The sequence below is a fragment of the Sinocyclocheilus rhinocerous genome, unplaced genomic scaffold (genome assembly GCF_001515625.1).
Source record: "Sinocyclocheilus rhinocerous isolate Xijiao unplaced genomic scaffold, SAMN03320098_v1.1 scaffold2330, whole genome shotgun sequence".
NCBI lineage: Eukaryota > Metazoa > Chordata > Actinopteri > Cypriniformes > Cyprinidae > Sinocyclocheilus > Sinocyclocheilus rhinocerous.
In genome coordinates this window covers 211,914-223,179 of record NW_015630979.1, presented here as the reverse complement: position 1 = coordinate 223,179, position 11,266 = coordinate 211,914, and the positions used below count along the sequence as shown (strand labels likewise).

General features: G+C 35.2%; 2 protein-coding genes across 10 annotated transcripts in view; one reads left to right on the top strand and one right to left on the bottom strand.

Moving 5' to 3' along the window:
* LOC107740804 (bromodomain-containing protein 3-like) overlaps nt 1-6,643 on the bottom strand; it is a 20,696-nt gene extending 14,053 nt beyond the window's left edge. For 4 of the 8 annotated variants that reach the window (XM_016553312.1, XM_016553313.1, XM_016553310.1 and 1 more), the window contains exons 1-6: nt 6,515-6,641; nt 4,946-5,280; nt 3,408-3,545; nt 3,154-3,298; nt 2,880-3,058; nt 557-928 (exon numbers count right to left, since the gene is read on the bottom strand). In XM_016553312.1, the coding sequence (XP_016408798.1) occupies nt 557-928; nt 2,880-3,058; nt 3,154-3,298; nt 3,408-3,545; nt 4,946-5,146 (1,035 nt within the window). In that variant the 5' untranslated portion in view covers nt 5,147-5,280; nt 6,515-6,641. Of the gene's footprint in view, nt 1-556; nt 929-2,879; nt 3,059-3,153; nt 3,299-3,407; nt 3,546-4,945; nt 5,287-6,514 lie in introns of those variants that run through there. The other 4 variants (XM_016553306.1, XM_016553308.1, XM_016553309.1 and 1 more) reach the window with 3 other exon arrangements.
* LOC107740805 (WD repeat-containing protein 5-like) overlaps nt 5,859-11,266 on the top strand; it is a 7,609-nt gene continuing 2,201 nt past the window's right edge. The window contains exons 1-9 of one of the 2 annotated variants that reach the window (XM_016553316.1): nt 5,859-6,487; nt 8,195-8,296; nt 8,398-8,506; nt 8,595-8,668; nt 9,417-9,506; nt 9,601-9,690; nt 9,802-9,885; nt 9,966-10,021; nt 10,308-10,354. In XM_016553316.1, the coding sequence (XP_016408802.1) occupies nt 8,228-8,296; nt 8,398-8,506; nt 8,595-8,668; nt 9,417-9,506; nt 9,601-9,690; nt 9,802-9,885; nt 9,966-10,021; nt 10,308-10,354 (619 nt within the window). In that variant the 5' untranslated portion in view covers nt 5,859-6,487; nt 8,195-8,227. Of the gene's footprint in view, nt 6,488-7,626; nt 7,786-8,194; nt 8,297-8,397; nt 8,507-8,594; nt 8,669-9,416; nt 9,507-9,600; nt 9,691-9,801; nt 9,886-9,965; nt 10,022-10,307; nt 10,355-11,266 lie in introns of those variants that run through there. The other variant, XM_016553315.1, reaches the window with a different exon arrangement.

The window sequence follows — 11,266 nt, the reverse complement described above, 5'->3', positions numbered from 1 at the left end:
CTACTAATATATATATATATATATATATATATATGCATGTATGTATGTGTATATATATAACTAATATATACACACACACACACACACACACACATATGTACATATATATATATACACACGTGTGTGTGTGTGTAATAAATAAAATAAATGTTTATTATATAACTAATAACTAATCTAGCAAGTTTATTTATATAAATACAATTATTTATTTTTAAAAATTAACTACACACATATACATATGTAATAATTCAAATAATATAATATAAACTATTGTGTGCAGAAATAATAATTCACAGAAAAGTTTATTATATCAGTATCACTATAAGTGTAATAGTACTAGTTTATATACAAAAATTGTTATATTGTTGTTATCGTAATATAGTGTTATAGTTTATTATAAATGTAGTCATTTTTAATATTTAATATAGTATATAATTTTCTTTTTTTTGTGTAGTATAGCTTATTTATGTAAATAAATGTATTAGATTCATATGAACATTTACTATTATATACTTAAATAACTTCTGTCTTCACAAGGTGAAATTGTGTGCCATACTTTGACAGTGCTGAGGTCCATTGGTTGCTTGATGATTTCGTGATAGTCATGCAGCTCGAGGGCCTCTGCATCCACAGGCTTGTAGAAGGGCCAGGCGTAGGCCGCATGCTTCTTGGAAAGCATCTCTTTAAGGATAGTGTCACAGTATTTGAGATGATCATTGAGCTTGCTTTTCTTGTTGCCTTGTTGTTGGACATCCCCATCTTCCAGGTCCTTTTTGGGAGGTTTGATGGGTCGACCTGTGCTCTCTCGTCTGGAAATGACTTTACTGTGTTTGGACTCCAACATCGCAGTGGGCGACTCACTTCTGCTGGCAGTGATCACGCAGGTTGTGGGTGTGGTAGTGTCTGCTTTCCGCTTCACCCCTTTCTTCTGAGGAAAAGTAGATCGGCATGTGTGTTAGAACACAACAAAAAAAAAACCCAAACAAACAGACGATCAGTAGGGTGTGTGACAGACTACACTTAAGGAAGCCTTTTATAAGTGGTCTGGTTTAGGGTCAAATTGATCAGACACCCATCAGACATGATTTTTTTTTTTTAGAGATTTACAGAGAATAAAAGTTATTGAACAAACAAACAGTTTACAAATCATTTTATTGCACAAACTATCATAGTCCTCACAAAAAAAACAAACAGATTATACATAATAATGGGACCATTGCTCATAGTAGGCGATGTGAAATGTATTGCTGAAGGCAGTGAATCGGTTACAAAAGCTGTTTCGATGGCTGAAACGGAGGTGCTTTAGGAGATTCATTTAGAGATGTGACATCTCAGAAGAGGTTTTAGTGTGCTGACAATCTTACAGCTACTTTTAGACTGTTAACACACTAAAGCACAGCATGCTGTCAGAAAACTAAAGACCTCTCAAAGAAGTTGCACCTAAATTCATTCCCTTTAAAGCCTAGCTGCTAAAATATTTAAAGCTAAAAAATGGAAGGAAAAGAAAAAATATTAATAATAAAAAATGAAAAAAAATTACATAAATATTTAATGAATAAATAAATAACAATAGTCAGTTGCTGTTGTGTAATAATGTAAAGAAAAACTTTTTATATAAATGTGTATATAGATAGATGGATAGACATATAGACAGATAGATAGACATACAGACAGACAGACAGGCAGATAGACAGACAGACAGAGAGAGAGACAGACAGTTTAGAGATTTACAGAGAATAAAAGTTATTGAACAAACAAACAGTTTACAAATCATTTTATTGCACAAACTATCATAGTCCTCACAAAAAAAACAAACAGATTATACATAATAATGGGACCATTGCTCATAGTAGGCGATGTGAAATGTATTGCTGAAGGCAGTGAATCGGTTACAAAAGCTGTTTCGATGGCTGAAACGGAGGTGCTTTAGGAGATTCATTTAGAGATGTGACATCTCAGAAGAGGTTTTAGTGTGCTGACAATCTTACAGCTACTTTTAGACTGTTAACACACTAAAGCACAGCATGCTGTCAGAAAACTAAAGACCTCTCAAAGAAGTTGCACCTAAATTCATTCCCTTTAAAGCCTAGCTGCTAAAATATTTAAAGCTAAAAAATGGAAGGAAAAGAAAAAATATTAATAATAAAAAATGAAAAAAAATTACATAAATATTTAATGAATAAATAAATAACAATAGTCAGTTGCTGTTGTGTAATAATGTAAAGAAAAACTTTTTATATAAATGTGTATATAGATAGATGGATAGACATATAGACAGATTGATAGACATACAGACAGACAGACAGGCAGATAGACAGACAGACAGAGAGAGAGACAGACAGACAGAGACAGAAAGACAGATAGACAGACAGACAGAGATAGATAGACAGAGACAGACAGATAGATAGACAGACAGACAGATAGACAGACAGATAAATAGACAGACAGACAGAGAGAGAGACAGACAGACACAGACAGACAGACAGACAGATAGACAGACAGAGACAGAAAGACAGATAGACAGGCAGATAGACAGACAGACAGGCAGATAGACAGACAGACAGACAGACAGACAGAGACAGAAAGACAGATAGACAGACAGATAGATAGACAGAGACAGAAAGACAGACAGACAGACAGACAGAAAGACAGATAGACAGACAAGACAGACAGACAGACAGACAGATCTTAATACGGTAATTTCTTATAATTTATAGATAAATATTTAAAAATAAATAGTCATATTGATCCATCCCTAAAACAATTTTTCCCCCTCTTGGCTACAGATGATCTCAAAATGTACTCTGCTATGACAGAAACAATGAAAAGGACAGAGCAAATAAAACCTGCTGCTTCCACATCATTTGAACTGGTCTTACTTTGACAACAGGCTGTGCAGTTGGGATCATGGATGTGGCAGGGGGCACAGCTTGGACATTGGAGGTGATGGTCGAGACTGGAGTCGCAGCTATTACAGGAGTCTGAGCCAGCTGAGGAGGGGAGCTCGGACATGACGAGGATGGCGAACCAGTAGTCAGTGCTATTGATTGTTGGTTTTCTGTTTGGATGTGATAATGACAAGGTCAGCTGGGATCTCTCCTTCAGGCAGCATGTCACTGGTAACTCCAAAGGTTTATTAATCATGGCAGTTACCTGAAGCAGGGGGTGCTCCAGGTTTCCGTGCTTTACCCTTCGGTGGTGGGGGTAAAAGTTCCACCTCCTCCTGGGGCATCTGAGCTACCTTTTGGAGGAAAATCTTTTCCAAGGCTTGAGCCATGAGAACAATGTCATCTGTGGGCTAGGACAATATTTCAAGGGAATTTCATTTAAATCACACATTATAAAACAAATTGGTAATGAAATTATACCAATATGAATATAAGTAATTATTAAGAACTTAACTCTACCTTGTTATAGATATAACAGTTTGTGAACATAGTGTTAAAATCCTGCATGCATTCTCCAGCAGTCCAATAGTAATTATTCTCAAGTCGCTTCTTTATGGTTCCCATGTCCATTGGATTCTTGATAATTTTATTGTAGTCCTGCATGACAAAGATAATAAAACAGACAAGCTGTAATGCACTAGGTGGAAGAAAACAAACATTTATGGGTGATGTATAAATTTTTTAGATGTTCAAATACTAAATCTATTAGCATAACACTGTAAACATTATTACATTTTTTTTTGATAATCCCAATACAACAACAAAAAGGTTCGGACTCAAAAACACTGACTCAATTAGCTGCATGAATTTGGGAAAGGACTATTTGCTTGCCCAACCAATAGCAGATGGGGGACCCTTTTAAAAACAGTCAATATTTTTGCAATTCCATTTGGTAACACTAGAGTACGGTGGACGAGAAGTGCAGAGCAAATCACAATTCTGAAAACAAAATAACAAATTACAAACGCAAATGCAAGTTTAAAAAACAAAATAAAAATTCAGAAAGCACAACAACAATTCAGAAAACATTATAACAAGTCAGAAAACCCGGTTTGTCTGATTTGTGTTTTCTGACTTGTAAATTTGTTTTCGGATTTGTCGTTGTGTTTTCTGACTTGTTATAATGTTTTCTGAATTGTTGTTGTGCTTTCTGAATTTTTATTTTGTTTTTTAGACTTGCATTTACGTTTGTAATTTGTTATTTTGATTTCAGAATTGTGATTTGTTTAGCACTTCTCGGCCATCGTACTAGAGGCACAGAAATTACACTAGCCACCTTCAAGTCAAAAACAACAATATTGTGAAATATTATTACAACTTAAAATAACTGTTTTCTATTTTAAAATGTAATTTATTCCTGTGATGACAAAGCTGATCATTATCAATGCTTAAGTTTTTGCTGCTTAATATTTTTGTGGAAACTGTGATACATTTTTTTCAGGATTATTTAATGCGTAGAAAGTTCAAAAGAACAGCATTTATTTGAAATATATTTTGTAACGTTATAAATGTTTACTCTCCCTTTAGACCAATTAATGTGTCCTTGCTGAAAAAATTTACTGATTTAAAAAAAAAAAGTTTTTATCTTACTTTTTTAATGTTAGTGTATTGCAGTTTCCACAAAAATATTAAGCACAACTGTTTTCAATGTTGGTAATAATAATAAATTTTTCTTGAGCAGCAAATCAACATATTAGAATTATTTCTGAAGGATCATGTGACACTGAAGACTGGAGTAATGGCAGCTGAAAATTCTGCTTAGCCATAACAGGAATAAATTAATTTTAAAATACATCAAAAAAGAAAACAGTTATTTCAAATTGCAATAATATTTCACAATATTACTGTTTTACTGAATATATGCAGACTTTGTCTTTATAAAAAAAAAAATGCTATTATTCCAAACCGATAGTGTGTACATTTATGACATGAAATTTATGAAACACTAATTTATGGAGTGTATATTTATGAAATGAAGCCAAAAACAATTTACTCACTGGCAGATTCAATTTGATGGCATCCACAGGTGTGTAAAAGGGCCACGCAAACTGATGCTTCCATAGAGTCTTCACAACCACATTCTGCATATATTGTAGCTGGTTGGTTTTTCGGCCAGGCTTACTGGGGTTCGTGACCTCAGGAGGGGGAGGGTTCGCAACAGGTGGAGGCACCTGGGCAGGGGATGTGACTACCGACATACTGCTCAGCTAAGGGGAAGAAGTTGCTTGAATGACGTCTGTACGTCTCTTAGCTCAGTTACAATGATCCTCTTGCTGCTCCTTAGTCCCACCTCGACACACACATCCCATCTCAGGACCTGAGTGTCAGCACGCTGCCAATAAACGTAGAGAAATAACTTATTAAATATACATGAAAAAATGTAGATATGTATGAGAGTGTGAGTAATAAAACACTGTAATAATACACAGTGTATGTCTATATATACATATACACACACACATATTTTTTTATTTATTTAGTCATTTATCAGACGCTTTTATCCAAAGATATAAACAAAGACATATAGCATCAATCGAAATGTAACTTCAGAATCATATCAATTAACAAAGCCACACATTATACTGCTATATTATTTTGCAATATATTGCTATAATATACATTGTAATATAATTTAAAACTTTATCAAGACCACTATCATGGTGGAAGTTCACGTGCATGTTGTTAAAAAACAGTAGTTGTATTCATTATTATTTATAATCACTCACACACTGAAAATCATTTTAAATCATTTTTAGGTTATTTATTGTACATTTTCCAGTTACATGCATCTTCACCAGTAACTTAAATTAGTTAAAAGTCTCAACTACAATATCGGGGGTTTGACTAAAAAAAACAAACCTGGAAAAAGCAGAACAATTCTGTGAACTTGAGCGTTTCATTCGAACTAACGTTACTTTCAATAGTTTTAAAAACCAACAAAGCGAACAAAATTTCGCTTGCCTATTAACTTAGAGGCCATGAAAAATTGCAGGTTTAGTCGGAATTAAACCAAAACATTAGCTAGCAAATTGCGCCCCTGCGCGCCCTTAAACGGAGCTCTTGAACTGTAAATTTGACTGGAAACGCATTTGCAATCGCGCGTTGAAGTAACTGCATCAGGCGTCTGTAAATAAGTTCTTGAAAAAATGGCGGGCACTGGAGAGACAGGGCATGGAGTGAGGAATGCCGAGGATCGAGCCCCACCATGTCTTTAACACAACCATTGTGTGTGCATGCCGTTCAGCCAGCTAGCCACTCAGCGGGCTAATTTGAAATCATCCCACAATACATCCTCCAGCCCGGTTTTTCCGCTTGGTACAACGAGAAAAAAACAGCGCAAACAATTACAGCAAGCTCTGCCTTCACGGATCGAAACGACTGCGCGTGAAAGAAGGTTTTGTTACATTGTTGCAAAGCGCCGCTCATCAGCTCCACTCTGTCAGAGATCCTGCTAGCCACATTCAGCTGTGTTTCCCCCCCCAAAAGACCAATATACATCACCTTAACTGAATATAAACTTCGATCGGAATGCGCTAAACGTAAATATGCATGTTATGCTTTATTACTTTCACTCCAAGCGGCTCCGGTAGCGTTTTCCTTGCAGATTTTCGGGTAGCTTTTATTGCGAAGAAGCATAATAGATGGCTGGGGTCGACACTGGTTGGGTAGTGTTGTGCGCATGCGCGCTGCGTCGCACGGTATTGTGGTTGTTGTTGTGTAAATGAATAGCTGTCGCTCTCTGTGCCGCAACATTTGGGCGGCGTTATGCAAATCTTCCCACATAGTGAGGTAGATATGTGGGGGCGTGTTCGAACGAGCCGTTTTAGGTAGGTGTGGCTAACTCTTAACTTTTATAAAGAATATCTCTTTGGATTTGAGACTTTAGTCTTTGCAACTTTACAGATCTTCTTTATGCACCAAGAGCTTGTAACACTCTAAAGGGAAAGGAAAAAATGAAATCGCATCATATGACCCCTTTAACGTTCTCGTGTATACAATGTTGTTTTTTGTTTATCACAAATAAGTGACATGATTACAATATACAGTCAGCAGGTCAAGATGTATAAAAACCTTGAAAGGATTTGGTGTGGGTTGATGACCAAGTGCTTATTAGCTACGTCTGTCTGTCTGTTTGTCCGTCCGTCCAAACTCATGCTGTTTACAATTATTCAATACTTACGAATGTAATTCCATTGTAAAATGAGGCGATAGATAGATAGATTTTAGATATAGGTAGGTTTTAGTATTATTTTATTAATATGTTGTCTAATAAAATACTCATGTTGTTAATATAATATCTAATAAATTCAGTCGATAAAGGCAATGTGCTGCACTTGTTTTATCTTGCAACACCAGTGAAAATAATTTAATATATAACATAATATTTCTAAGTCTTGTAAATACAAAATTGCATAAATAAATAATGTTTGTAAAGTTTCCCATCTCATAATAACCGATACTAACGATCAGCAGTAAACACACAGCATATTTAAAAAAAAATATTTCGTGTACGGAGCGAAATGAACACCATTCTCTTCCATTAGTGGAAGGATTTTGAATTGAATGACTTGCAAAATATTTAAATTGATGATTTTGCTCACAGTTTATTCAGAGAAACCAAAGCTGTGAGAAATGTATACTCGTCGAATAAAATAAAGAAAAAGCAGCCACCATCACAAGAATCTGAAGTTGTCATACACACTGCACATGCGCGGTGACGCGCGTGTAATTTCTATTTGGCTCAGCAAGTGCCCCGAAGCGCCTTTTCTAGCAGTTTGTAAACACAGTCGTTTGGAGCGAACCGTTTGAAACCAAAAGTTTGCTTCAGAACCCTCCAGTAAGTTTCTACTCGGTTGTTCGTGCGTCATCGCTTTTGTGATATGGAAACCTGAGCTGAATGCAAGTACTGGGTCTGTTAGCCTTGCTAACGTTAAGTGCGTGACAGGGCGACAACTACAAACATGTTTACTGTTGTAGCTGATTTATATGCGTCTGATTGTCAAAATATACGCGACACCATTCAAAGTTCTGGATAAACATTTGACTTAGTATGAGGAAGTAACGGGCTTGGCTGCCATGTCATTTTAGCGATACTTTTCTTTTAGGCCATGTGCATTTTGTGACACTCCAATGCTGTCAAGTGCACAAGTTTGTTTTGACGATGGACAGTTGAAATAAATGGCATTTGTTTGATCCTGTACATCTTTTCAATCTGTTTAACAATTTTATGATCTCCTCTTTTTAAGAGCCCCTGTATTTGACCCACATAAGGTGCAGTGATGGCATCAGAGGAGAAGAAGCCAGACATAGAAACACATAAGACACATTCAGCATCAGCATCCTCCAAGGTAGAAAGCCTGCCTTTTCGTTACTTTGCTTTTTTTAAATGCAGAGCTTCATTCAGAAGTTAAGTTGTTCCTCTGTTGATGTGGTTTACGTCTTTCTGAAGTCTGCTCCTGTGAAGCCAAACTACTCCTTGAAGTTCACCCTCGCAGGTCACACAAAAGCTATATCATCAGTCAAATTTAGCCCTAGTGGTGAATGGTTGGCCAGTTCATGTAAGTAGTGCTTTTTATAATGTTCAATTTGAATCTACAGAAAGCAAACCAATGTCTGAAGATTTTGAAATGACAATCTCGTTTTCAGCGGCAGACAAGCTCATCAAAATATGGGGCGCTTTTGATGCAAAATTTGAGAAGAGTCTTGCAGGACATAAACTTGTGAGTTTTAATATAAGGAATAGTTCACCAAAAAATGAACATTTGCTCAAAATTTACTTAACATTTAAATTTTTGGGTGAAGTATTCCTTTAAAGGGTCAATTTACAGGAAAATGAAAATTCTGTCATTAATTTGCTTCAAACCTATAAGACATTGGTTCATCTTCAAAACACAAACTAAGACATTTTTAATGAAACCTCAGACATTTCTGTCCCTCCATTGAAAATGCATTTCACCAACTTTCATGCTTAAAAAAAGTTCCCAAAGACGTTGTAAAGGAAGATAATACAGTTGAGCTGCCATGGACCCTAGTTGATGAGTTCTATGTATGTTTATTGATCAATGTTTATATGTAAATAACACTCAAAATTAAATATCATATAAAGCAATTGTTTATTTTCTATTAATTACTGTTACAATGTATTTTTGAACTTTTTAAAGTGTAAACGTTTTGGTGGAATGGACTTTACATGCACAGAATTGTTCTGTGGATGGACAGTTTTATTAAAAAATATGATTATTTTTGTTTTGAAGATAAACAAATGTTTTATGGGTTTGGCAAGACATCGTGGAAAGTAAATGATGACAGAATTTTACTTTTGGGTGAATTTACTCTTTAAAGGCTCAATCTGTAAATGTATTATAGATGTATTAAAGAGATGCTATTGTATAAAAATTCTTAAGTGTCTTCTTGTTCCAGCAATTAATCATACTGTGATGTCTTTTACAACCCATGTTGTAATTGCAGGGCATATCAGATGTGGCCTGGTCTTCAGATTCACATCTTTTGGTGTCTGCATCAGATGACAAATTACTGAAGATCTGGGATATGACTTCGGTAAAACTTGTCAAATAATTTTATCTGATGCTGTAGGTGTCATCCATATCAGTTTCTGAGTTTTGTGCCCTAATTCTCTGTCATGCTTTTGAAGGGAAGATGTCTGAAGACACTGAAAGGCCATAGCAACTATGTCTTCTGTTGTAACTTCAACCCACAGTCGAACCTTGTTGTTTCTGGATCTGTAAGCAAACAAACAGATTTATTATTTTTTTAAATGAATAAAAATAAATAGGAGACAGTGTTTGTACTCATAAGTCATTTAGTGATCAAGTGATGTGGTTCATGTTGACAGTTTGATGAGAGCGTACGGATTTGGGATGTCAAAACTGGGAAGTGTCTGAAGACCCTGCCTGCTCACTCGGACCCCGTCTCAGCGGTAAACATCAATTAATAAAAAATATTTTTGTTGGTCTGCATGCAGATTTTGTTGATGTCGGTTTAATGTAATGTTTCCAGGTTCACTTCAACAGAGACGGATCTATAATAGTATCCAGTAGCTATGATGGTTTATGGTAAGTTGAGTAGTGCCATCCATTAAAAGTGCTGTAAGCCATTTCAGCTTTTTCTAGCTGAATGTTGACAAACCCAGAAACATAAAAGATAGAGTGGCATAGCGCATTCTGTGATTGGATATTTATTTCAGTGAAATCTGTCAGTTAGAAGAGACATTTTTGGTATTTTATTACTAAACATTTACTTGCAGCACCTTTAAGTCAGCCTCCATTCACACTTATGATACTTTAAGACTGATATGATTACATTATTTACCTTTTCTTAATGCTATGGACTGTATTTCAGCCGATTGTGGGACACTGCGTCGGGACAATGTCTGAAAACTCTTATAGGTATGTGACTGTTTTCTCTTTATTGTATGTACTAGAGAAGCTGGAGAGCATGATATCAAGTTTTCTTATCATAGTTGGACTTTTAGCCTTAAATCTTGAGTTTTGTTGTGGTGCCAGATAGGCCTGTCACGATACCAACTTTTTGTTGTGCGATATATTGCCCCAGAAATAATTGCGATAAGCGATGTTATTGTCATTTTAAAGACCATTGTATGCCACTGAATATATAATCATAATGTAACAGCATAAGGGATGTAACGATTCACTCAACTCACGATTCGATTCGATTCACGATTTTGATTTCTCGATTCGATTCACGATATTTTTTTTTTACAGAATGAGATTTAAGACAAATTATAAATTAAATGTGTCCTTTTATTATTGCTTGGACAAAATGCTGCACATTTCTTTGTGAAATTGAAATATAACACTATAATAATATACTAATATAGCACTTGCATATTATTGCTCTTTTGTTGGTTTTGATTGCTTTTTTGATTGATATTGTCCTCATTTGTAAGTCGCTTTGGATAAAAGCGTCTGCTAAATGACAAAATTTAAATATAATGTAAATGTAAATAACAAAACTAAATTGAAATAAAAAAAATCTAATAAATAAGTAACACAAATAAAAGAAATCTTTTCATATAAACAAAATAAGGCTTTGTCTGTGCTCTTTCCATTTAAAATGAGAGGCAACCACTGCATTTTAATCATGATCCAAACAAAGATGCTGCATACATGCAACACGAGCAGTTTTTAATCTAAATTAGATTGCATAATTTCGAAATTTGAAACAAAAACAGAATGGTTTGACTTCAGTTTTGTGAAACTATACATAAAAAATATATCTGCATGAAACAGCGGACGAGCTGAATGAGACGCAGATTCACTCTCTGCCAGCAGGCGGCG